Below are 27,567 nucleotides of genomic sequence, written 5' to 3'. Positions count from 1 at the left end.
CACAGAGAAACCCTGTCTCGAAAAACCAAAAAAAAAAAAAAAAGATTTATTTATATGTAAGTACACTGTCTTCAGACACTCCAGAAGAGGGCATCAGATCTCATTACAGATGGCTGTGAGCCACCACCATGTGGTTGCTGAGATTTGAACTCAGGACCTCTGGAAGAGCAGCCGGTGCTCTTTACCACTGAGCCATCTCTCCAGCCCCTTATCTTGATGCTAGAAACCCATTCCAGGGCCATGCACATTCTAGGCAAGCACTGTCCCAGAGCTACACCCTCACCAGCAGCCCTTCTAGTCTGGAGGATTTTCTGAAAAGCAGGTTGGAGCAAGTCTGAGGGCACAGAGCACTGTTCACATTCTAGTGTACTTCAGAACCTCGATTCCTAACAACCAAAGACCGTTTCTCAGGATTGGAAGAAAGCGGCAGGATCCTCCGGACAAGGATGGGGTGTTCTTCAGAGCTCTCCAGGGCCAGATGCAACACTTGCTCCCTCACGAGCTCTTCCTGCTTTCAGAAACAGTGGGGTCTCGGATGCTTTCAGCTGCTGGGACTCTTGCCAAGCGTACTGTGTTCACTGAGAAGTAACTGCTCTCAGGATCCACACCCTTACTTCTTGAGGTGCCTCCAGCATCTCTCCTGGGTTTAAGATTGCTGTGTGTGTATGGCTGTTTCATCTGCATGTTACATCTGTGTACCACGTGAATGAAATGTCAACAGCGGCCAAGAGAGAACATCTGATCCCCTGGAACTAGAGTTACAATTGGTACTGAGCCACCATGCCGGTGTTGAGAAGCCAACTCAGGGCCTCTGGAAGAGCAGCAAGTGCTCTGAACTAACAAGCCATCTCTCCAGCCCACAGCCTCCCTTGTTTTTACATGTAACTCCACAAGTTACTTCCCCCTTGTGAGAAATGGAACCTAGCTTTCTAACCTCAGCATCCTTTTTACAAAATGCAGAGGCTGAACCCTTCCTGGAGAAACTGATGTAGTCTTTATTTAATTGTGACATGCATGATATACCTAGATCAAAAGCAAACAAGATTCAAGTTCAATTCAGTTGCTAGTGAGATATAGGTTTCACAGCACTACCAAGAGCATAGAGGAAAAGACAGACCTTAAGTCTTTAAGGATTTATTAGGAAGCTCATTAGTCACCATGAATGAAAGCCATGAACAGAAGGAGCAAGGTCTCCAGACTCCAGCACTGGGTTTATAACACGAGTTAGAAGCAGGGAAACACCAAGGAGGTCCCAAGGGGACTCTTTACTGTCTCAGTTTCACCCACACAGGGAAAGGACTTGCAACTATTTGGCTAGGCTGTGTAAGGCCTTCCCCAAGCAGGCACGCGCCAGGAGACTCCTTCCTTTCCAACCACCATTGTGGGACACTTGTGTCTGATATATGACACCAGCTAGGCACCCTGACACGAATGCTGAGCAATGACAGGAGGAGGAGCAAGCAGGGACCTGTGTTTCTAGCTGGAGACCCTCCTGATGGCTGATTCAAACACAAAACTCGGGTTTCAGAAGGATTCCTATGGTCAGGGAAGCGTCCTTTTTGAAAAAGGACAAACCACACAAAAGATCTGCCACAAGCAAAAAGACACGTGGGATCCCGTGGCCACAGACTGGAAAGTGAGCATTATTCATGACTGACAGATGCCCCCCAGCCTAAGACCCAGTTTCTGCAGTGCCTTAGAGAGAGACTGTCCCTTGGCACCCATACCGCTCCTGGTGGTGAGGCGGTTTCCACAGGCCAGGTTCCTGCAGCAACCCCGAGACAAAGCCTGGCCAAAGCTGTGGCAGGCAACTCTTGCTGGAGCATCCTCTGTCCTTCCCAGCAGGTGGTCGCACATCTTCACTAACAGCGCATCTGAGGGAGCCCCAGCTGGCCCTTAAGAAATGAAGTGTGTCTGCGGGGTGACCTGATGCAGCCGGTGGTCTGCTGGGTTGGCTGACGCTTCATAGTTGCAGATGGTCACCTCATGCCGGCGAAGCTACAGGAAAAGGTGGACATGAGGTGGTCAGTGGCCTCTAAAGCACACACCCTGCAGCAGCTTCCGCAGGCTCCCGCCTCGGGAACCGTCTGATGCTCCCTCTGCGGACTCCTTTCATCTTGAGAAGCCAGCAAAGACCACTATCTACTCTCAAGGCTTCTCAGCAGCTGAGAAAATCCAGGCAAGAACAGGAACTTGTCTAAGGAACTTATCATTTTACTGCTGGTGCCCAGAACAAGAGATTGTCAAGAATGTGTGACAGGTGGAACCCATGGCTTCCTGTGTGCTAAGCAAGAGAGCCCTGTAGCAAAATACACATACCACAACACACATATAACCATGTATATACACACATGAAATTGAAATATATGAATAATAAAAGAAAACTTATAGTCTATCCACTGAAGAAGTTATGATGAAATCTAAAGGAGCCAGGTACTGAGGAAGCAGAGGCAGTGGATCTGTGAGAGCCAGGCAAGACTGGTCCACATAATGAGTGTTAGGCCACCTGTGGCTATATAATGACAGCCCGACACAAACAAACAAACCAAAGGAACATCGTGAACAGATGGAGCAGCCAGCCCCTCCCTTGTTCCTGCCCTTGGCGTGCCCGCTCCATGGTGTAGACACACATTTACCAATCTCTTTTACCTCAGTCCACTCTCCCCGCAGGCCAATATAAAAGATCTTCGTCGTATCTGCTCCAAAGTTTTTTGAAATATGAATGGAAAGATGATAGACATTTGAAAATCGGGAGATTCTAGAGGATGGAAAAGGAAGCAGGAGAGAAGACACAGGTTACCACATGGTCTGCATCTCGCCACCAGGGACGATAACAGTTCAGTGCAAATTGCAGGCAAATACCAGGACACTTGCTCCTTCATCTCAAGGCTCCTTCATCGCAGCAAGTAATGAAGCAACCATGTGCTAAGCACCTGTCAGACCTGGCCTGAGGCAGGAAGGACAGAGAGACATGTGGCATATGCCATCACTATAACCAGAAGGCAGAGGCAGGGGAATTACAAGTTTAACGTCAACTTGGTGACATTAAACAAGTGAATTCCAGCCCAGCCAAGGATACATGGCAAGACTGTCTGGGAGAAAAAAAAAAAAGAAAGAAGGAAGGAAGGAAGGCAGGTGGGTTGGAGAGATGGCTCAGCACTTAAGAGCACTGATGGCTCTTCTAGAGGTCCTGAGTTCAATTCCCAGCAACCACATGGTGGCTCACAACCATCTGTAGTGGAATCTCTTCTAGTATGTCTGAGAGAGCAACAGTGTACTCACATATACAAAATAAATAAATCTTAAAAAAAAAAAAAAAAAAAGAAAGGACAGTGCTCCTAATGTCAAGGAACAGGAAGGTGGGTGACAAAGCAGGGTTCTAAGCCATGCTTATTGTGTTGATTTCACTAAAGAAGGGACCAGGTGGGTGCAGGTGACTGAGTCCGCCTAAGCCTACTTTGCAGAGGAATTCTGTAAATACCTTTCTTAAGCCATACTAGCTGCTCACCCAGGACTGCTCATTACTTCAAAGTCAACAATCTCTGCCAAGAGCAGCCACGCCAAGGATCAAGCTTTCTCTGCTGTTTTAACTCATTTCCAATACTCAGAGATTCGGACACTGGACAAAGCACAGAGGCAAGCACACAGGCTGCACGCTCACTGCAGGTGAAGAGCCACGAGCAGGCAGCACGCCTCCGGGAAGACAGATACAGGAGGACAGAGTTCAATGCTGGCTGGGCTATAGATCAAGACCATCTCCAGAAAGAAATGAAGGAAAGGCAGTGGAGGAGGGGTGCCACGCTTACTTCGTAGCATATTCTAATTCTCCTGTAACGTCTCGGTTCAGACTGAAGGTCTGGTCTGGCTCCCTTTCTGTATCATCAAATGACATCTGTGGAATGTTCTTGTACCTGATGGGGAGAAAAAAGAAGAAATGTCAAGGGATATACATTATGAAATTTTTCAGTGTTTTAAAACTCCCTGATGACTACTTAGCTAGCTTCAGTTCCATCAAAAGATCCAAGTTAGGATCAGAATGGCACTCTCCTGGCATTTACACACAAACGTCCGATGACTACAAAGCTCAAAGCCTGCCGGCAGCCCTGGCTATGAAGGAGACCAAAGCAGGACTGCTTAGGCAGAGTTCATTCTGGGTACCTCGGGCAACAGAGCAAGATCCCACCTTAAAAGAAAAAAGAGAAAAGAAAGGGAGACTGGGAAGGAGAAGCAAGAAAAGAGCTAGGCTCCAAAGCCCAAGTTAGGGGCGTTGTTGAGTGGCTTGAGATCCTGGGTAACAGGCAGGGGCTGCCCAGAGAAGCATGAACTCGGCACATTCAGCCCGCACCGAGACGTGAGGCAATACAGCAGCTTACTCTGCAGAAACACCTGAGACACAGTTATAGATAAGAGCAGGCAGCTCAACAAGCAAAACAGCACTGAACAACGTCATATTATCCTTTCCTCCTTTTTTTTTCCTTTCCCCCCTCCCCCTCACTCTCTTCTTTCTCTTTTGGACATAGGGTCTCTCCATTATATAGCCTTGGCTGTCCTAGAACTTGCTAGGTAGACCAGGCTGGCCCTGAACTCAAGAAATCCACCTGCCTCTGCCTTCAAATGCTGAAATTAAAAGCTTATGCCACAATGCCCAGCAATGTTTCTTAAAATACTACAATGAGGGTTTTTGTTTTGTTTTGAGATCTATTTATTTATTAACATTTATTTATTTATTTATTATATGTAAGTACACTGTAGCTGTCTCCAGACACTCCAGAAGAGGGCATCAGATTTCATTATGGATGGTTGTGAGCCACCATGTGGTTGCTGGGATTTGAACTCAGGACCTTTGGAAGAGCAGTCAGCGCTCTTAACCTCTGAGCCATCTCACCAGCCAGATTTCTTTATTTATTATGTGAGTACATTGTTGCTGTCTAGACACACATCAGAAGAGAGCATCAGATCTCATTACAGATGGTTGTGAGCCACCATGTGGTTGCTGGGATTTAAACTCATGACCTTCGGAAGAGCAGTCAATGCTCTTAACCGCTGAGCCATTGCTCCAGCCCCAATCAGGGGGTTCTAATTCAAAACAGTATGTAAAGGCCGGGTGTGGTGGTGCTCGCCTTTAATCCCAGCACTGGGGAGGCAGAGGCAGAGGCAGGCAGATTTCTGAGTTTGAAGCCAGCCTGGTCTACAAAGTGAGTTCCAGGACAGCCAGGGCTACACAGAGAAACCCTGACTCGAAAAACCTAAAAAAAAAAAAAAAAAAGAGTACATAATAAGACCACAAACTCATAAAAGGCTTTGGAAAGTTAAGATAAAACTGCCAGTAAAGGGGGGCTGGAGAGATGGCTCTGCAGGTAAGAACACTGACTGCTCTTCTGTAGGTCCTAAGTTCAAATCCCAGCAACCACATGGTTGCTCACAACCACCCATAATGAGATCTGATGCCCTCTTCTGGTGCATCTGAAGACAGCTACAGTGTACTTATTTACTAATAATAAGTAAATCTTTGGGTCAGAGCGAGCAGGGACTGAGAGAGTGGGGGTTGACTGGAGTCAATGGGGTTGACCGGAGTAAGCAGGTCCTAAATTCAATTCCTAACAACCACATGAAGACTCACAACCATCTATCTGTACACTGTACAGCTACAGTGTACTCATATACATAAAATAAACAAATAAATCTTTAAAAGAAACTGCCAGTAAAGAAAATATTAACTAACAAATTCTGAAGCGCTCAGCTCCGTGTCACTTCAAGGTATCTGACTGACACACCCACAAAGGAAGAGTGACACATTCACTGCAGCAGAATGTGTGTCACTAAAGAAGGCAGGTGTTTGCTTCAAAGTGTTTCTGAGACCTGTCCACAGCACGGTAATGACAGTGAGCATTCACGAGCAGCATTATGAGGCAGGGCAGCACTGTAGTTAAACATCCAGACTTCCATTTTCAGAGAGACAGACAGTGCAGCAAGCTGGTGAACAGTGTGCCGAAGCACACAAGGAAGTCAACTGAAGCCCAAAAGAGAACATAATCTGATTAAAGAGCAGGCAAAGGACCTGAAAACTCTTCTCAAAAAAACATGCAAACTGTCTGTGATGACACATGCTTGTAATCCTAGCACTGAGAACCAGGAAGATCCCGAGTTTGAGGTCAATCTGGGTTATACAGTAAGCCCTGTCCCAAAATCCCATAAAGAAACTATTCAAGAAGCCAACAGGAATAAGAAAAAATGTTCAGAGTCACTAACCAAGAAAATGCAAATCTAAACCAGGGGCTATCTACCATCTTATCCTCTCAGAATGGTTACTACCAAAAAGAAAAGGAAGAAATACTAGGGGCTGGAGAGATGACTCAGTGGTTAAGAGTACTGGCTGCTTTTTCAGAGGTCCTGAGTTCAATTCCCAGCAACCACATGGTGGCTCACAACCGTCTATAATGGGATCCAGTGCCCTCTTCTGGTGTAGCTGAAGTCAGCAACAGTAACAGTGTACTCATATATAAACAAATAAATCTTTAAAAAAAAAAAAAGAAAGAAAGAAAAAAGAAACGAACACTAACGAGGAAGCAAAGAAAGGGGAACACACAACATCGTGGACAGGAATGCAAACTAGAGGTGTCATTATGGGAAGTTCTTTAAAAACCAACCAACTAAACAAAACCCAAGCAAACAGGAAACAGAAATACCATCTGATCTAACAATTCCCTTACTGAGTAAATACCCAGAGGAAAGGGGCCAAGCCGGGAGCCGGGAGCCAGGTGCACGCCCACTGCCATCTGCTGCTTATTACAGTGCCATTCAGTGTCCAACAGACCCAACCTCAGTGCTCTCAGCAGATGAATGGAGAGAGAAAATGGGACATAAGTACACTATGGGACGCTATTCAGTTATAAAAAGAATAAAATCTGTCATTTGATGCAATGTAGCCAAGCTTAGAGGATATTACGCTAAGTAAAATAACACAAGACAAATGATGAATGCTCTCACACATGCAGGAGCAAAGCAGGCTGACCTCACAGACACAAGAGCAGAGAAGCGACTACCAGAGCCTGAGGTGTGCTGGAGCACAGAGGAAGAAGCTAACTAGTACACGATGCAGCTAGGTGGAAGTAACACCCTCTGGTGCCCTGTAGGACAGCAGGACTCCTATGGCTAACAACTGACTACCAGGCATGGAAGACTGACACAGGAAAACAGCCACACATTTGAGACCAGTATATGCTACAGAATAAGATTCCCCTCTGGAAAAACCAAAACAAAGCCTTAAGAAAATCTACTTAGGCTGGAGAGATGGCTTAGTGGTTAAGAGCATGGACTGCTCTTCCAGAGGTCTTAAGTTCAAATCCCAGCAACCACATGGTGGCTCACAACCATCTGTGATGAGATCTGATGCCCTCTTCTGGTGTGTCTGAAGACAGCTACAGTGTACTTACATATAATAAATCTTTAGAGAGAGAGAGAGAGAGAGAAAACACACGAGAGCGAGCGCCGGGTGGTGGTGCACGCCCTTATTCCCAGTACTTTGGAGGCAGAGGCAAGCAGATTTCTGAGTTCAAGGCCAGCCTGCTCTACAGAATGAGTTCCAGGACAGCCAGGGCTACACAGAGAAATCCTGTGTTGAAAACCCCAACAAACAAAAAAACAAACTAACAAACAAAGACAATACAAAACAACAATTAAAAAACCAACCAACCAAAGGCCTGCCAGGTGTGGTGGTACATACTTTCAATCCCAGCACTCAGGGAGCAGATCCAGGCAGGCCTGGTCTACAGAGGGAGTTCCAGGACAGCCAGGGCTACAGAGAAACCCTGTGAAAGAAAGGGGGGAGGGAGGGCAGGAAAGGAAGGAGGGAGAGAGAAAGGAAGAGAGAGGAGTGGAAGGGGAGAGAGAGAGAGGGCAGGAGGAAGGGAGAAAGAGGGCAACACTAAGGGACTGGAGCTGTGTCTCTGAGGTTAAGAGCAATCATTTTGGGTTCCCAGTCCCTACAAGGTGACTCACAACAACCAGTAACTCAGGTTCTAGGGGATCCAGCATCTTCTTACAGGGTTTCTCTGTGTAGCCCTGGCTGTCCTGGAACTCACTCTGTAGACCAGGCTGGCCTTGAACTCAGAAATCCGCCTGCCTCTGCCTCCCAAGTGCTGGGACTAAAGGCATGCGCCACCACACCCGGCCAGCCTCCTCTTCTGACCTCTCTAGGTTACTGCACACAGGTGGTGCACATGCATAATTACATAGTCTCAGGCATACACACATATCCATGAGATAAATCAAAGCATAGAGATAAACAGTGTCTCTAAGTCATGGAGCTGCTAGCAAGGATGAGCTAGCTCACTTTGCTCCACAGACCATACTCTTAACCAGAGAGACACAGGGAGAGAGCAGCTTGCTCCAGTCAAGTCAACCTGCCCCCAGGAACTAAGTATCCAAAAAGCATCAGATCAAACACCCACTTCCCTTCAAATGATTCCACAGAGACAAGCTTCGAAAGATTGGTTTTATTGTTTTTATTTATGTGTGTTTCTGTGTGGGTGAACACCTACAGGTGTGTGCAACAAGGCGGCCGGAAGAAGGTGTTTGATAGCTTGGAGTTGGAGCTACAGATGAGTGTAAGCCACTGAGTGTGGGCACCAGGAATGAACTTTGATCCTCTCCAAGAGTGACAGGGACTGGACCTGGGACTTCACCTGTGCTAAGTCCCCTCCCACTGAGCTACACAACCTTAGCTCCAAATTGAATTTGATATTATATTAAAACTTTTACAAATGTTTTGTTACAACAGGGTGTCATTCCGTAGCCCAGATCGGCCTGGAGCTCATTATATAGCCCCAACTAGTCTAAAATTTTCAGCAATCCTATCTTAGCCTTCCAAGTGCTAAGATTATAGGCATGAAATACTGTACCTAGCTTCTATTTTTTTTCTTAAGATTTATTATGTGGGGAACTGGTGAGACGGCTCAGCGGGTAAGAGCACTGACTGTTCTTCCCAAGGTCCTGAGTTCAAATCCCAGCAACCACATGGTGGCTCACAACCATCCCTAATAAGATCTGATGCCTTCTTCTGGTGTCTCTAAAGACAGCTATAGTGTACTTACATATAATAATAAATAAAAACTTTAAAAAAGATTATTATGTGTGTGTCTGTGTAGGCTTGTGTGCATGCATCACATGCATGCAGGTGACCAAGGACTGGAGCTACAGGCAACTGTGAGCCACTTGGTGCGTGTGCTGGGAATCAAATCTGAGTCCTTTGCAAGAGCGTTAAGAACTCTCAATCACTGAACCCTCTCTCTTCTCTCCGGTCCCTTCAGTTATCATTTCATGTATCTGAGTGCTTGCATGTGTGCCTGTATTTAAAAAAAAGAAACAGACCGTTTGGGACCTGCAGCTAGGTTAAGGAAACTGCAAAGTCATCACCAGCAGGCCTCAGCTTTGCACTCTCTCAGTGAATGGTGCCACGTCAGCACTTGGAAGAGATAAGCAGCTGGCCCCAAGGATGTTCACGCCAAGACAGTCATCGGGCCAGGGATGAGGCTCAGTGGCAGAGCAGGTATCTCACACTCACAAGGCCTATGAGTTCTATCCCCAGCAGCACACACAACACACAAAAAAAGTCAGCTGGGTAGGGTAGCTTTCAGAACACAGAGGAAGGCAGATCTCTGTGACTTCCAGGACAGCCTGGTCTACATAACGAGAATCTGTCTCACAGGAAAGTCACCTGGGCATGGTGGCGCCCATTTGTAACTTGGGAGGTAGGAGTTCAGAAGACAAGAGATCCTGTCACAAAAATGAAGGCGCGCACGCACGTGTGTGTATGTATATATGAATATATACATACACACATATACATATATCTTAAATTATTTATGTAACTAATTCAAGAAGCCCTACATGCATTTCAATGTAACTAAGAACAAGGCCAACCTGTTGCTGAACTCATAATTCTCCTGCCTTATCTTCCTGAGTGCTAGGATTGAAGTGTGTACTGCCACAGCCAGCCTGCCCAATGTGTGTGTGTGTGTGTGTGTGTGTGTGTGGTATATGCATAAAGAGGTCAATGGTGGCTGTCAAGTGTCCTCCTTTCTCGCTCTTCACCTTATTCCCTTTCGACAGGGTCTCTCTTTGAACTTGGAGCTAGGCTGACCTCCAACAAGCCCTTGCAATTCTGCTCTCTCCACTGTCCACAGAATGGTGGCCTACCAGTGGTTTTTTTTTTTTTTTACCTGGATGTCGGGGATTTGAACTCTGATCCCCCATACTTGATGCAGCAAGCCCTCTAACCCACTGAGCCATCTCCATATCCCTGGAATAAAATATACCAGCAAAAGCCAGGTGGGAGTCTCCCAAGGGCCGCAGCCCTCACTACTCACAGTCTCATTTCCGAGGGGTGCGAGTCATCGTCCTCGCCCATTATGATGACGCCTTTCAGCTTGACATTGCCCGTAAACCTGCCAGAATTCCAAAGAGAAGGTTGTCTACCTGGGATTGAACCCCGAGGGCCAGCAGCCGTGTGACTCTGTCAAGACCCTTCCCTTTTAGCTCAGCTGACTCATCTGCCACCTGTAGTCCTTCCAAAGTCCCTGTCATTCCATACCTCCAAGAAATTTAATCACCTCAATTATTAATTCGACAAATGCATCTGTTTGCAGTCACACACACACACAAGCTCCTATACTTTCTTTCTCAAACCCACCAAAGGAAATCTAGCCCATTTCTAGACACAGGTGTGCACTCTTGACATAGCCATCAAATGAAGCCATCAGAAGAGACAACTGGGTACAGCCCAGTTTGCCTGAGGCAAGCACCAAGGAGATACTTACGGGATATTAAACAGGAGCTCTTCGTCCGCATCACTTTCAACAAACTGCGGTGCATGGGGAGGAAGCAACAGATATCTGCTGAGAAACTACAATTTCAGGCTTCTGGCCTCCCTGTTCTACAAACTGAGTTGCGATGCAAATGGACCTGTCCCACCAACCCGTGGCCAGATCCTCAGAGCTGGGAGATGCCCAGTCTCCGTGTTCTAATCACCACGGCCCCTCTTAGAGGGATTCTAATGGGGGGTTTCCCAGGCTGCGAACTTAAAAGACCAGTGCTTCTGTGTACCCTTCTGGGGAACCTTCAAATGGCTCTCAAAGGGGTCTGGGTTCCAGGTTAGAAGTATGGATCGCGACCCCAGGCCAGGTGAGGCCATCGGACGGCCATCTGGACCAATGGTCAGAGGGAGAGACAGCAGTCCTCTCTGCTCTCCTCCCTCACATGCCCTCGCCGCCTCGGAAGGGAGGCAAAGCGCCCACCTTGCTCCTCTGGGCCTCAGTTTCCCTGTCTGTCTACCCTGCGAGGCCTCGGGGCTCCCGGGCCGCCCACCTTGGAGCGGTCCGTCCGCTCCTCCCACGGCTTGAAGACGCCGCGGCCGCTGCCCTCGCGGCTCTCGTTGAGGCACTGCAGTCGCTCCAGGTCGATGCGCAGGTACAGCCCGTAGGCCAGGCCGCGCTGCTCGGGCGGCTCCTCGCGCTCAGCGGCGCAGCGACAGCCGCCCCCGCCGTGGCTGTGGCCGTGCGACATGGCGACGCCGCCCGTCGGCTCGCCTGTGACTCCCTCGGCACCGCCGCTCACCCGGGGCTCACTCGGCTCCGCGCCGACCGCCAAGCGCCGCCACCGAAGCGTCGTAAAAGGCGCCCCTGCGCGGCGCATGCGCGCGCGGCCCAGAGGGCGGGGCCGGGAGGGATTGACGTGGACCTGCGCCAGCAGAGCTGGACGCTGGCGGTGTCGCTCAGTGGTACCGTTCAAGCGTGGAAACTGTAGGGCTGGGGACGCGTGGCAGGGACGCGAATCCTCCCCTCCTGAGCCAAAGCGTGCGCTTTCTTCCCTAGCGGCCACCTTTCTCCCGAGTGGTGGATAAGGCGGGGCCGACAGCACAGCAAAGCTTGCCTCCTCTCTCCCCCTGACGCCCTGTTAACCTCATCTGTCTACCCCCTATTTTCTCCCGCCTTTTTTCCTTCTCTGTCTCCTTTCTCCGCCTTTCCTTCCATATTTTTAAAGGCCGTTTCTCATATGCCCCAGGCTGACCTCATGTACCTTCAACTCCTGACCCTCCTGCCTCCAAATCCCAAATTCAGGGATTAAAGGCACGCACCACCAAATCTAGTGTTAGATTTCGTTAGTTACATTTATTATATATCTATCGTCTGTCTATCTATCTATTTGGTGTCTTCTGTGGCTTATCTCGCGCTCTCCCTTAATAAAGTCTTACTACCTAGTTTTGGCTGGAACTATCTAGTGAGCCTGGAACTCACTGTGTAGATCAGACTGGCATAAAACTCAACAGAAATCCATCTGCCTCCGCCTCCGGGGCGTTGGGATTGAAGGCATGGGCCATCCTGCTCAGCAGCATCATATTTTTTGGATGCAGTATCACCGGACTCGAGGCTCACCATTTAGACTAGGCTAACTAGTCAGCGAGCTTCTAGGCTCCACCCTCCAAAGCTGGGCTTGCTGCTGGGCCTGTGCTTGGCTTTTATGTGACTGCTGGGGATTTGAACTCTGCCCTTGTGTTTCCACAGCAAGTGCTCTTAGCCGCTGAGTCATCTTCATAGCCCACAGCTACCTTCTTGAAAGAAGGTATACTTACCACCAGACCTGGGGTGAAAATGCTGGGTCTGTCCCTGAAGGTGTGACACTAGGAAAATATCACCATTTCATATTCTGAGTCTTTTTCCTCTGTTCCGTGGACAGGATAGTATCTGTTGAGTAGTCACACTGAATAGTAAATGAAGAATGTGATTCAAGAACTCAACATGTGGGCTGGAGAGATGGTTCAGTGGTTAAGAGCACTGACTGCTCTTCCAGAGGTCCTGCATTCAATTCCCAGCAACCACATGGTGGCTTACAACCACCTGTAATGGGATCAATGCCCTCTTCTGGTGTGTCTAAAGACAGCTACAGTGTACTCATATCAATAAAATAAATCTTGAAAAAAAAAAAAAAAGCCAGGCACAGTGGAGCACACCTTTAATCCCAGCACTCGGGAAGCAGACTAAGTTCGAGGCTATCCTGGTCTACAAAGTGAGTTCCAGGACAGCCAGGGCTATACAGAGAAACCCTGTCTCAACCCCCCCCCCAAAAAAAAACAACTCAACATGTAAGGTGGTGGCACACACCTTTAGTCCTGGCACTCAGGATGCAGAGGCAGGCCAATTTCATAGTTTGAAGCCAGCCTGGTCTATAAAACGAGTGTCAGGATAGCCAATGCTATCCAGAGAAACACTGTCTTGAAAAACAAACAAACAAAACACATGGGTGTGGTGATTTTGGCTGGAAAGCCGGCAACGGACCAGCAAGGACAACAGAGAGGAAGATCTCACATTCAAGGTCATGCTAGGCAAATAGACCCTGTCTCAAAACCAAAACAGACAACACAGTGCAGTGAATGGCTAACACAGGTGAAGTATACAATTTGTTCATTACCTCTGTGCAGTCTAAACACTGGTACTTACTAGAAGTGTGGTGCTGGGCAGGTGACTGAACCCCTACCCTTAGGCTGCCATCCCATCTGATACGTCAAGGACCTTTGGTTTCCATTTTGAGTCTTGTGTTCACATGGAATGACTTTCATATTGTCGAAGTCAAAAGAACTGAAAGTCAGAGTTGGAGAGATGGCTCAGTGGTTAAGAGCACTGACTGCTCTTCCGGAAGTGCTGAGTTCAAATCGAAGCAGCGACATGGTGGATCACAACCATCTGTCATGAGATCTGAAGCGCCCTTCTGGTGTGTCTCTAGACAGCTTCAGTGTACTTAGATATAATAATAAATAAATCTTAAAAAAAAAGAAATCTTAAAAAAAAAAAACAAAAACAAAGTATTGTACTTCCTTCCTCCTTCACCCAGGTGAGAAACCCGGAGGGTACTGAGAAAGTTGTAGACCTTTCTGAAGACCTTCTTTCCCTTCACAGTTGTCTCGGGAGTGCCTAAACTAAGTTAGTGAAGAACAGCCCCCAAACATGTCCATTCAGATGTATTTCGGACATGCTCTTCCATTTAATGGGCAAGCTGCATTCTCCTTCAGAACAGCTCAAGGTCATGAATTACTCCTGCTTGTCCATAATGGTCTCTGGCATTGTCCTAAGTATAATATGCAATTCTTCCTGTGTGCATCATTGTGTTTGTGTGTGTGTGTGTGTGTGTGTGTGCGCAGATTCACATACCCACGTGTGCCAGTGTGGAAGAAACAAGTTGACTTTGGAGGTCAGACCCAACTTTTTTTGTACATTTTAAAGAATTTGTGTGTGGGAGCCTGGGTACACAGGAGTGCAGGAGCCTGCAGAGGACAGAGCAAGCATCAGATCCCTAGAGTTGGAGTAACAGGTGCTTGTGAGCTACCTAGTGTCAATGCTGGGAACTGAACTTGGGTCCTGCAACTAAATAGCATGTGCTGTAATTGCTGGGCCACCTTTCTGGCTTTTTGTTTTTTTTTTTTTAAAGACAGGGTCTTGGAGCTAGAGAGATGGCTCAGCAGTTAAGAGTATTGACTGCTCTTTCAGAGGTCCTGAGTTCAAATCCCAGCAACCACATGGTGGCTCACAACCATCTGTGATGGGACCCAGTGGTCTCTTCTGGTGTGTCTGAAGACAGACAGTGTAGTCTTTATTTTATTTTATTTTATTTTATTTATTTATTTTTTGGTTTTTTCGAGACAGGGTTTCTCTGTATAGCTCTGGCTGTCCTGGAACTCACTCTGTAGATCAGGCTGGCTTCGAACTCAGAAATCCGCCTGCCTCTGCCTCCCAAGTGCTGGGATTAAAGGCATGCGCCACCACGCCCAGCTATTTTATTTAAAAAAAAATATATATATATATATATATGATGAGTTTTTTTTTTTTTTTTTTTTTTTTTTTTTTTTTTTTTTTTTTTTTGGTTTTTCGAGACAGGGTTTCTCTGTATAGCCCTGGCTGTCCTGGAACTCACTTTGTAGACCAGGCTGGCCTTGAACTCAGAAATCCGCCTGCCTCTGCCTCCCGAGTGCTGGGATTAAAGGCGTGCGCCACCACGCCCAGCTATTTTATTTTAAAAATATATATATAGAGAGAGAATACTCACCATATATATAAAAGTGCTGAGCCATCTCTCCAGCTTATGGTGTACTCTTTTTTTTTTTTTTTTTTCCTTGGTTTTTTCAAGACAGGGTTTCTCTGTGTAGCCCTAGCTGTCCTGGAACTCATTCTGTCATTCTGTAAACCAGGCTGGCCAAGAACTCAGAAATCTGCCTGCCTCTGCCTCCCAAGTGCTGGGATCAAAGGTGTGCACCACCACTGCCCTGCTGGTGTACTCTTATATATAAAATAAATAAATATTTTAAAACAAGAGAGTCAGGGTGTCTCATTGAACTTGAAATACACTGTTTCAGCTAGACAGGCTGGCCACGACTCCCTGGAGAGTTGTCCTGACCCCACAGCCTGCACTGGGCCACAGACACATGCCCTCAGCCCGCACTACAGACACAGACACAAACACATGCCCTCAGCCCGCACTGGACCGCAGGCCCTCAGTCCAGCTCTCACGTGGGCATTGGGATCTGAACAAGGATCCTACTTTCCCCACGAGCCAGCTCCCCTGAACTTTAAGGGGGAGGGGCTCGAACTTGGGTGATCTCCAATTTGCAGATGATGAAAACAGAGACGGAAAGAGGTGAATTAAGCTGTCTGAGTCCAGACAAGGTTAGGAAGTGACCCAGTTTTGTGATCACCCATTAGGAATCTTGAAACACATCCTCCCAGAACACCCTAGAGGAGAGAAAGGGGCGACACACAGAAGTCTCTGTGTTGAGTCAATTAGCTAGAGGCATGAACACTCACCCCCAAACGGAGCTTTAAACAGCACTGTCTCTCCCATCAGTCTGTGATTAGCTGGGTAGCTCTTTCCTGGGCCGCAGTCTCATGCGCTGAAAGTCTGGGATTAGCTTGAGTCTAGTTAGGCTGGCTGTCTGGGATGTGGGACCCATGGCGCTAGCAGGGAGGACATTAGCTTAGATAAAAGATGAAGTCACCAAATTTCCAGGATCACATTTACTTTTTAAAGTGTGTGTGTGTGTGTGTGTGTGTGTAACTCACAGGAGTCAGTTCTTCCTACCATATAAATTCTAGAGGCTCTAACACAGTCATCAAACTTGGTGGCAAGCATTTCTACTCTTGAACCAGAACCACCTTTTTGGCCTGATCTGTAGTCTGGTTGGTATTTGGTTTTTATTTTGTATCTAATGAGTCTCATTAGATAGCCCAGGCTGGCCTCTTCAACTCACTCCTCTTACCTCCACCTTCTGCATACTGGGGGTCCCAGGGATTGCCTGCCACACCTGGCTAAGCACAGTCGCTTTTTAACCTCTGCTTCTGTGGTTTGTTTATGATTCCCTAGTCAAAACCAGTTTCATAGATGAGTCCAAACTCAAAGATGGAGAGATAGACTTTGTTGCTTAGGCTATAAAAATACCTGAGGTCTGCCCACCTCCCTTCTGTTAAAACTGGGTCTCTTTGGTTATATAACTCCCTGGTTTAATGGCGTCAAACAACAATTAAGACTTATTATCTCAGTTTCTGAGTCAAGAATTTGGGCGTGGCTTCCTTGGGTGGCTTCTAACTTGAGGTCTCTCAGGAGCCTGAAGTCACCTAAAGGTCCAAGGTAGAAGACTCAGATGAGAGAAAGTTTGTGCAGGCCTGGCTTCCTTTCCAAGTGGACCCATAATCTGACAGTAGCTGGCTGTCACCAGAGCAAGTGACCCCAAGACAAGGCAAGGCAGAAGAAGCCACAGTGTCTTTTATGAGCTAAGCTTGGTCATCCCACGCTGTCAGGTCTGCAGTGGCCCATGGTTCAATGAGGCAGACATGTTTAGGGTGTGAGAAACTGCATCATAAAGGTGGCAGAGATCATCAGAGGCCACCTCAGAGGTTGGCTGCCACACAGGCACACATGGCGCATGGTACTGAAGCTGTGAAGCTGGCTATTTGGCTGTGGATAAATTCATTCAGAATTTTTGTTTGTTTGTTTGTTTGTTTGTTTGTTTTTCAAGACAGGGTTTCTCTGTGTAGCCCTGGCTGTCCTGGCACTCACTTTGTAGACCAGGCTGGCCTTGAACTCAGAAATCTGCCTGCCTCTGCCTCCCAAGTGCTGGGATTAAAGGCGTGCGCCACCACTGCCCGGCTCATTCAGCATATTGAAGAAACATGATGTCATTCAGTTTCCTGGCTTTCTGTGCAGTGGTCTGTTTTTTTTTTTTTTTTAAGATTTATTTATTTACTTATTTATTACATATAATACACTGTAGCTGTCGCTATCTTCAGACACACCAGAAGAGGGCATCAGATCTCATTACGGGTGGTTGTGAGCCACCATGTGGTAGCTGGGATTTGAACTTCGGACCTTCGGAAGAGCAGTCGGGTGCTCTTACCCACTGAGCCATCTCTCCAGCCCCTGGTTTGTTTTTTAATCCTGTGATAAGAAACATGAACAAAGACAAGTAAGAGAGGAGAGGCTTCGAATGGTAGTTTGAGTGATTGCACTCCACATGGCCCCATGGCCTCATATAGTTTGGTCCCCAGTAGGTGGAACTGTTTGGGAAGGATTAGGAGGTGTGTCCTTGTTTGAGAAGATGTGTCAACCGGAGAGGGCAGGGGCTTGGAGGTTTCAAAACTCCATTCCCATTCCTGGCTAGCTCTCTCTACCTGTGTCTGTGGATCAAGATTTAAGGCCTCAGCTACTGCTCCAGTGCCATGCCTGCCTGCTGCCATGTTCCCTGCCATGGTGGGCATGGACTGACCCTCTGAAGCTGTGAGCTCCAAATAAACTCTTTCTTCTGTAAGTTGTCTTGGTCATGGTGTCTTCTCATGGCAATGGAAAGGCAACAAAGACCCTTGTCTCCACTCTTGTCTTGTAGGAGTGTCTACATTTATTTATGGAGGAAACATTTATTTATGGAGGAAATAGCACTGTGTACATGTGGATTCAGAGGGAAATGGACAACTGGCTGAACTTGGTTTCCCCTTCTACTCTGTGGGTTTCAGGAATTAAACTCAAGTTATCAGCTTGACAGCAAGCACTTCTTATCTGCTGAGCCATGTCACCAGACCAAATGGGAATTTTAGGGACCTTAGGACTGCCCTGGGGTGGATAGGAAATGTTTGCATGCTGGGCAATAGTGGTGCACTCCTTTAATCCCAGCACTCGGGAGGCAGAGGCAGGGGGGTTTCTGAGTTTGAGGTCAGCCTGGTCTACAGAGTGAGTTCCAGGACAGCCAGGGCTACACAGAGAAACCCTATCTTGAAAAACAAAACAGGGGCTGGTGAGATGGCTCAGTGGGTAAGAGCACCCGCCTGCTCTTCCGAAGGTCCAGAGTTCAAATCCCAGCAACCACATGGTGGCTACAACCATCCTGTAACGAGATCTGACACCCTCTTCTGGAGTGTCTGAAGACAGCTACAGTGTACTTACATATAATAAATAAATAAATCTTTAAAAAAAAAAAGAAAAACAAAACAAAACGGAAAGGTTGCAAACTTCTTCTTTTTCCCATTCCCAGGCTCCTCCTCTGCAAACATTTTCATCCCTCAGGAACAGCCAAGTCTGGGTCCACCTTTCTCTTTCTTCTCAGTGAAGCTAGAAAACGGGAATTGTTTTTTTTTTTTTTTTTTTTTTTTTTTTTGGTTTTTCGAGACAGGGTTTCTCTGTGTAGCCCTGGCTGTCCTGGCACTCACTTTGTAGACCAGGCTGGCCTCGAACTCAGAAATGCGCCTGCCTCTGCCTCCCGAGTGCTGGGATTAAAGGTGTGCGCCACCACGCCCGGCGGGAATTGTTTTTTTACTTTTTATTTTTATATGCATGGGTATTTTATGAGACTGTGTATCTGCGTATTTATCCTGATGCTCATGGAGACCAGAGGAGGGCACTGGATCCCTGAACTGGAGTTACAGGCAGTTGGGGGCAACCATGTGGGAGCAGGGAACTGAACCTCAGTTTTCTAGACAAGCACACAGTGTATCTCTGCAGCTTGAAGACAACAGCTGTCGAGCCAGATGTGGTGGCACAACAGCTGTTGAGCCAGATGTGGTGGCGCACGCCTTTAATCCTAGCACTGGGGAGGCAGAGGCAGGCAAATCTCTCAGTTCAAGGTCAGCCTGGTCTACAGAGAGAAATCCTGTCTCAAGAAAACCAAAACCAAAAACAAAACCAAAAACAAAAACAAAAAAAGAGGAGAGGGGCTGGTGAGATGGCTCAGTGTGTAAGAGCACCCGACTGCTCTTCCGAAGGTCCAGAGTTCAAATCCCAGCAACCACATGGTGGCTCACAACCATCCTGTAACGAGATCTGACACCCTCTTCTGGAGTGTCTGAAGACAGCTACAGTGTACTTACATATAATAAATAAATAAATAAATAAATAAATAAATAAATAAATAAATAAATAAAAGAGGAGATAGAGAGGGCTGGGGTTCAGATCCCCAGAACACGTGTAAAAAGTCAGGACTGGGACAGTTGCACCTCTAACCCCAGCACTGGGTGGGGGGGGTCCAGCCTAGCTCAGGAGAGAGACTGTGTGGGGGAGGAATAAGGTCAAGAGCAGCAGAGTAAGACCCCTGAGGGCCTCCTCTGGCCTCCATGATCGCCACTCAAACTGAAAACAAGAAATATTGGCCACGCCTGAGCCAGCGTGGAGGCCCAAGCCTGGAATCCAGCTCTTGAGAGTAGGGAACTTGCGGGATGATTGCAAAGCCAACCTGGGCCACAGAGTAAGCCCCCGCCTTATGTGCCACAAAACGCATCCAGAAGCAACAAGACCTTAACAGTGCCCATGCGTGCAGGTGCAGTGTTTGTGCCTGGATGCCATCGGAGGCTGAATCAGAGCCCCTGGAACTGGCGTTACCAATGGTTGTGAGCCACCATAAGAGGGCTGGGAACTAAACCAAGGTTCTCAGCAAGAGCAATTCTCTTTAACCACTAGACTGTCTCTCCAGCCTCTACTGTATGGCTTCTTGAGGACAAGGGCCATATCTCCTTAAACAGTAATGGAGTGACAGTAGCCCCCACAGGCCCGTGATGAGAGAGAGTCCTCCCAGCCCTGCGGGTTGGCCCTGCCCGCAAGAGCTGCATAAACCACTATCTGTTGCAAACTCAATGCAGTAGTTCTCAAACGATTGATTTTTTTTTTTTTAATTTTAATTTTAGGTATGGTGTCATTTAACCCAGGCTCGCCTGAACTCATTATGAAGGCTGGGATTATAAGCATGTGCCACCATGCCAGGCTCACATTTCTCTTCTTATACAGGGAATATCCTCTCCGCAAAGCTAAAGCTGCCATGACCTAGTTACCTCCCAAGGCCCTGCCCCCTAACACTGTCATACTGGACTTTAGGATTTCAGCTTCAGAACTGATGGGGGAGGGGAAGAGGACGCATTCAGGCCAAAACCCATGTGTTGCTTTTATAAAAAATTTATTCTCTTTGTCAGGCGGTGGTGGCGCACGCCTTTAATCCCAGCACTCAGGAGGCAGAGGCAGGTGGATTTCTGAGTTTGAGGCCAGCCCGGTCTACAGAGTGAGTTCCAGGACACCCAGGGCTACACAGAGAAACCCTGTCTCGAAAAACCAAAAAAAAAAAAAAAAAAAAAAAATAGATACACACACACACACATATTTTTATATATATATATAAATATGTATATATACATATATGTATATATAAATATATATATATATGTATATATATACATACATACATACACACACACACACACACATATATATATATATATATATATATATATATACACATACTAGTGGAACATTCTTCCACAGGGAATGTTAAATAGTCCACCTTTATGTCAACATTTTGTGCACCTGCTAGAAAAATAATTCACAGGCAATTGATTCAATCCATTATAATTACATGGGTAATGTTTGTTGGCTCATTCTGATGCAGATACTTTAGATAAAATGTTTAAGAAAACACAAAGAATTCTGCCATGATGGGGGTTTACAAATTGCTCCTGAAAAACTACAGAGAGGAGATTCTATTAACTATTTGTGTTATAAAATAAAATGGCAGTTTGAATCGCAGTCCGACAGAGGAGTGGGCGCCGGGATCTCGCTGAGCATCCGCCTGGCTTCGTCTCTTTCTCGCTTGTCGGAGCTTCAGCAGGGCTGGCGGTAAGGCTGGAAAGGACTCCGGAGAGGCCAAGACAAAGGTGGTTTCCCGCTCGCAGCGAGGCGGCTTGCAGTTCCCTGGGGGCCGTATTCATCGACACGTGAAATCTAGGACAACCAGCCACGGACGTGTGGGCACGACCGCCGCTGTGTACAGCGCAGCCATCCTGGCGTACCTCACCGCAGAGGTACTTGAGTTGGCAGGAAATGCATCAAAAGACTTAATGGTAAAGCGTATTACCCCTCGTCACTTGCAGCTTGCTATACGTGGAGATGAAGAATTGGATTCCCTGATCAAGGCTACAATTGCTGGTGGTGGTGTCACCCCACACAACTACAAATCACTGATTGGGAAGAAAGGACAACAGAAGACTAAGGATGCCTGGATTCCTTATTATCTCAGGACTCTGAGAAAAACTTTTTGTTTTGTTTGGTTTGGTTTGATTTTTCGAGACAGGGTTTCTCTGTATAGCACTGGCTGTCCTGGAACTCACTCTGTAAACCAGGCTGGCCTCGAGCTCAGGAATCTGCCTGCCTCTGCCTCCTGAGTGCTGGGGTTAAAGGCGTGTGCCACAATGCCCTGCGACTCTAAATATTCTTTTTTTTTTTTTTTTAAAGATTTATTTATTTATTATATGTAAGTACACTGTAGCTGTATTCAGACACTCCAGAAGAGGGAGTCAGATCTCGTTAGTTAGGGATGGTTGTGAGCCACCATGTGGTTGCTGGGATTTGAACTCCTGACCTTCGGAAGAGCAGTCGGGTGAACTCAGAAATCCACCTGCTTCTGCCTCCCAAGTGCTGGGATTAAAGGCATGGGCCACCAGGCCTGGCTGAGTTGACTGTTTTTAAAAAAAACTGTTTGGATTTTAATTGCGATGCAGAAATTATAGTAACAAGCATTTAGTTTTGTACAGACATTGTTTCCACTGTGGTGGGTAAGCTCAATTAAGGGCATATCCAAAAAAAAAAAAAGTCAACAAAAAAATTCAACCACAAAAGGTACAAATCAGAGACCAGTTGCAAACTCCTTTTAAGATTTATTTATTTTATGTATATGAGTGCTCTATCTGCATGTATACCTACCTGCATGCTAGAAGAGGGCATCAGATCCCATTACAGATGGTTGTGAGCCATGATGTGGGTTCTGGGAATTGAACTCAGGGCCTCTGGAAGAGCAGCCAGTGCTCTTAACCTCTGAGCCATCTTTCCAGTCCCCAGTTGCCAATTTTTCAAAAATTAATGGGAGATATTAATTAGCTATGGCCTACCATTGGATAAACTACTCAAGGGTTAAGTAACTTATTTCAAACTTTACAAAGAGACTCGAACTTCAACAGTCCAACGTGATTAACTCCTGAGGCAGAGAGAGAATGAACCCTGGGAAAAGACTGCAAGATGTGTATGTGGCCCTTCCAGATCCAAGCTTGAGTGGAGTCTTGTTATTTTGCTCTCAGATCATTCTCCTACTGCACTCATTTTGCAAAGGGAAGTTAGTGCTATAGAATGGATTTTCTTTTTTTTTTTTTTTTTTTTTTTTTTAGGTTTTTCGAGACAGGGTTTCTCTGTATAGCCCTGGCTGTCCTGGCACTCACTTTGTAGACCAGGCTGGCCTCGAACTCAGAAATCCGCCTGCCTCTGCCTCCCGAGTGCTGGGATTAAAGGCGTGCGCCACCACGCCCGGCTAGAATGGATTTTCTTAACACCAATCAAAGTAAAAAAATTAATGACTTACATAGGAAAATTTCTGATCTAATCATAAAAGTTAAAATAAAACTATATCAACTGTTGGGAACAGACCCAGAAGAAATCGTAGTACCTTATTATTTCTTATACCAATGCCGAGATCATGTCTTTATGGGTAATCAATGAAGATGGACCAAAAGCTTCTGGCGACTAACTATCTGGGAGAAATTAACAGCAAATGTCCTAAAAGCAAATGTCTTCAGTATATAAACGCAACTAGCTGCTTTCTCCCATGAGTTCTAAAAGGAATGCCAATTCCTGACGCAGCTATATTCTATAGTGATGCAAATAAGTTGGGAATGGTAGGCTTTAAAGCAGACCAAAAAAAAAAAAAAACAAAAAAAAAAAAAACAAAGTAATTCAAAGTCCATATACTTCAGCTCAAAAATCAGAGCTGTATGCAATTGTTATGGCACTATTAGATTTTTCTGAATCTCTTAATATATTTACTCTCAATATGCAGGGTTGTTTTGCATATAGAAATTGTTTAATTTAACCCTGGTAATTAAGAATTAACTTTGGGGCTGGTGAGATGGCTCAGTGGGTAAGAGCACCCGACTGTTCTTCCGAAGGTCCAGAGTTCAAATCCCAGCAACCACATGGTGGCTCACAACCATCCGTAATGAGATCTGGCGCCCTCTTCTGGAGTGTCTGAAGACAGCTACAGTGTACTTACATATAATAAATAAATCTTTAAAAAAAAAAAAAAGAATTAACTTTGTTATTTATGCCACCTCAACAGGCAATCAGAAATAGAAAATTACATTACACATCACCCACAGTTGGCCTCATACAGGCTTGCTGGGTCTATTAGCACAAGAAAATTAAGAAACTGACTATTATTTATTTATTTGTTTTCCTATTAAGAAAATTAATAGGAAATGTATTAGAAGTCTCAAAATTTCATGAAAAACATGTTAACAGTAAAGGTTTAAAGAAAGTTTTTTCTTTTTTCTTTTTTTTTTGTTGTTTTTTGAGACAGGGTTTCTCTGTGTAGCCCTGGCTGTCCTGGAACTCACTCTGTAGACGAGGCTGGCCTGGAACTCAGATCTGCCTACCTCTGCCTCCCAAGTGCTGGGATTAAAGGCGTGCGCCACCACTGCCCAGCTAAGAAAAAGTTTTCTGTCTCTTGGCCACAAGCCAAGGATTTTATACTACAATGTCCTACTTGTTCTCTCTATAACCAAACTCCATTACCTGTTGGCGGTAACTCTAAGGGTACCAAAAGATATGACATCTGTCAGATGGATATTTCAATTTGCAGAAATTGGAAGACTAATGTTTGTTCATCAGAGCATTGTTTCATATCTGCGGTTTCAACAGACAACTGTTTTGAGTTCTGAAAAGGCTGACTCTGTGATTACACATTTACTGGAATTAATGGCTACTCTGGGGATCCCTGTGCAAATGAAGACTGAGAACACCCCTACCTATGTGTCCAGTAAGACGAGGCAACTCTTCACACATTATGGTAAGAAGCACATTAAGGCCATGCCACACAGTCCCACAGGACAACTAGCTGTAGAAAGTTCTAATCACACCTTAAAAGAAATGCTTAGGCCGGGCATGGTGGCGCACGCCTTTAGTCCCAGCAAAGGCAGGTGGATTTCTGAGTTCGAGGCCATCCTGGTCTACAAAGTGAGTTCCAGGACAGCCAGGGCTACACAGAGAAACCCTGTCTCGGAAAAAAAAAAAAAATGCTTAAAAACAAAAGACAAATCTGGGCGTGGTGGCGCACGCCTTTAATCCCAGCACTCGGGAGGCAGAGGCAGGCGCATTTCTGAGTTCGAGGCCAGCCTGGTCTACAAAGTGAGTGCCAGGACAGCCAGGGCTACACAGAGAAACCCTGTCTCGAAAAACCAAAAAAAAAAAAAAAAAAAAAAAAAAAAAAAAGGGACAAGAATAAAGATTCCCAGGGATAGATTAAATAGTGCTCAGTTAAAAGTTTTCTGAATGTTAATGAGAAAGGTTAGAGAAAACAACCCGTGGAATTCAATCAGCCTATATACTTCAAAGATATGTTAACATCAGAATGGAAGCCTGCAAGTGTTTTGTTGGGAATGTGGATTTATTTACATTTCTACAGGAAATGAAAATCTGTAGCTATCATCAAAACTGTTAAAGATTAGGAGCAGAAGTCTCCAGAAAGCCTTGGCCACTGATCCAAAATGTGATTTTATTTAAAATTTCTGTTTCTTATTTCTCACTACACACAGCACAACTAATGGCTTAAAAACAGAAAGGGGGAAATGTAATGAGAATTCTGGAATATTTGTTTCTTTGTTGTTGTTTTGTTTTTTTTCAAGAGAGGGTTTCTCTGTGTAGCCCTGCCTGTTCTGGAACTCACTCTTTAGACCAGGCTGGCCTCGAACTCAGAAATCCGCCTGCCCCTGCCTCCCAAGTGCTGGGATTAAAGTCGTGGGCCACCATGCCTGGCTGAATTTTTGTTTCTTAAAAAAGCAACAAAAAAACAGAAAAAAAATGTTTTAAAGATTTATATATTTCATATATCTGAGTACACTCTAGCTGTCTTCAGATAGACCAGAAGAGGGCATCAGATCCCATTATAGATGGTTGTGAGTCCCCAAGTGGTTGCTAGAAATTGAACTCAGGACCTCTGGAAGAGCAGACAGGGCTTTTAACCACTGAGCCATCTCTCCAGCCCCAATGTTTTTGTTTTAATCACAGAAGTAGGAAAGGGGGCTGCTTCATATTGTCCAGTAGCTATGATTTGATTCATGCTCTAGGGAAGAGGGGTCGGGGGTAAATTTGACAGATGCAGATAGTTCTTGCAATTGTGACATTTGGAATCCTGAGAAATTTTCAGAGGGTGTGTGTGTATGTGTTGTTGGTTGGTTGTGAGTTGTTAGTTGGTTGCTGTTGGTTATAATTTAAGTAGTTGTCGTGCAAACAACAAGAAATTAGATATCTTGATGATGAAGATCAAATTTGCTGCAAGGAACTCGTTGCCCCTAGTCAGCAGGAAGTAGTCTAACAATAGCGTCACCCTTTCTGACTCTGCCATTATTTGTGGACCTCTTTCCTTTTCTCTCCATCCTCTTTTTTATCTAGTGTTATGGGGTTGAAAGGGTGGAAGGAAAACAGTGACGGAGGCGGGGGGGGGGGTGCCTAGAGAGATGGCTCAGTGATTAAGAGCACTGACTGCTCTTTCCAAAGGTCCTGAGTTCAAATCCCAGCAAACAAATGTGGCTCACAACCATCCAAAATGGGATCTGGCGCTCTCTTCTGAAGTGTCTGAAGACAGCTACAGTCTACTTACATGTAATAAACAAATACTTAAAAAAAAAAAAAACAGTGACAGGTGGAAGAATGAACCAACATTGTAGCAAAAGACAAGCTACAGTGGCACATGGTTGTAATCGCAGCCTTCAAGAGGTGGAGGCAGGAGAATCACTATAAACTTAAGCCCAATCTGAGCTATATATTATCTCACCCTGCAACAATATGGCTGACTCCCTAGCACATATGTGAGAACCCAGAGTGCATCGGGACTAAAAGTTGTCTGGCATGGACCAGATGCCTAATGGGCAAGATCTAATACAGGTGCAGGCTCAGCAACAAGTAAGAGCCAAAGAACTGACTTACAGACTCCAGGTACAGTAACTCACCAGATACACTGCTCCACAATTAGCTTTGATGTGCCTCTTCTAACACTGCCAACTAGATCCATTAAACAAAGAAAGGAGGGAAGAGGAGTCGAAGACAAGTGCCAAGAATTCCTTTTTAGAAGAGGAGGGCTAACAGAACTGGGTAACTAGGAGATAATTGTTGACCCAGCAGATAAACGCAGGGTTATTCGGCTCAGTCAGGGCCAACATGGCAGGTTCTTACCAAGTTCTTTATGATCTTAGGATGCTAAGGGTGAGTGAGACTTACCTTTCATACCCGTGACTAAGACTAAGCGCCAGAGGGGCTCAAATCTTTGTAGTCTGGGAACCTGAGTTTCCAATCTTTCCTTTCTGCTCCTTGAAGCTATTTCACCATGGCTATACTACCCCACCTCATAGTCACAGTTCCTAACAATGAAGTTACTAACTTAGCCTCAGGCTTTCCAAGAATCACAAGAGACAGTGACACAAAGCAGGCCCTGGACAATTGCTCCTTACCCTGGTTTTTGTTTGTTTGTTTGGTTTTGTTTTGTTGGGTTTTTTTGGTTGTTGTCTCTGGAACTCCTCTCTGGTCCTGCTGTGTTCTAGCTAGAAACCCCAACCATTTAAGGCTAGGCGTTTAAGAAGCAATTAAAGCCAGGCAGTGGTGGTGCACACCTTTAATCCCAGCACTTGGGAGGCAGAGACAGGCAGATTTCTGAGTTCAGGGCTAGCCTGGTCTACAGAGTGAGTTCCAGGACAGCCAGGGAAAAAAACTCAAACAAAACAAAACAAAAATAAAGAAGCAAGTAAAGGCCTGAGTGAATGTGTATTGTCTGATATACTGTCTGACATGACGGAGACAATGTCCAGGATGCCAATGCCAACAGAGTGCTAAAGCCTTCCCAGGGGAGGCTGAAAGATGGCAATCTTCCTTTGGTCCCTGCATGAATGTTGACCATACACAGAAAATGTCCACCTTGTCCCCCTGAAGATGTTTGCTCCCTTAAGACCGCTAAGGAGATCGGCTGAA

The 27,567-nt window shown here is 46.0% G+C and overlaps 2 protein-coding genes across 2 annotated transcripts; one reads left to right on the top strand and one right to left on the bottom strand.

Annotated features, from left to right (window-relative positions):
- Positions 1 to 1,118: 1,118 nt before the first annotated feature.
- On the bottom strand, positions 1,119 to 11,690 carry Pithd1 (PITH domain containing 1). The gene is made up of 6 exons (XM_021159256.2): positions 11,365 to 11,690; positions 10,818 to 10,861; positions 10,368 to 10,445; positions 3,807 to 3,911; positions 2,650 to 2,758; positions 1,119 to 1,998 (listed from the first exon to the last, which is right to left on the bottom strand). The coding sequence occupies exons 1-6, from the start codon at positions 11,560 to 11,562 to the stop codon at positions 1,897 to 1,899; spliced, it is 636 nt and encodes a 211-aa protein (XP_021014915.1). The 5' UTR covers positions 11,563 to 11,690; the 3' UTR covers positions 1,119 to 1,896.
- Positions 11,561 to 27,566, top strand: LOC110293432 (histone H2A.Z-like). The gene is made up of 4 exons (XM_021161253.2): positions 11,561 to 11,763; positions 21,173 to 21,368; positions 21,438 to 21,560; positions 27,546 to 27,566. The coding sequence occupies exons 1-4, from the start codon at positions 11,561 to 11,563 to the stop codon at positions 27,564 to 27,566; spliced, it is 543 nt and encodes a 180-aa protein (XP_021016912.2).
- Position 27,567: the final 1 nt, after the last annotated feature.

Source organism: Mus caroli, unplaced genomic scaffold (genome assembly GCF_978045245.1).
Source record: "Mus caroli unplaced genomic scaffold, Mus_caroli_1 scaffold_6, whole genome shotgun sequence".
NCBI lineage: Eukaryota > Metazoa > Chordata > Mammalia > Rodentia > Muridae > Mus > Mus caroli.
This window is presented reverse-complemented; position numbering and strand designations above follow the sequence as displayed.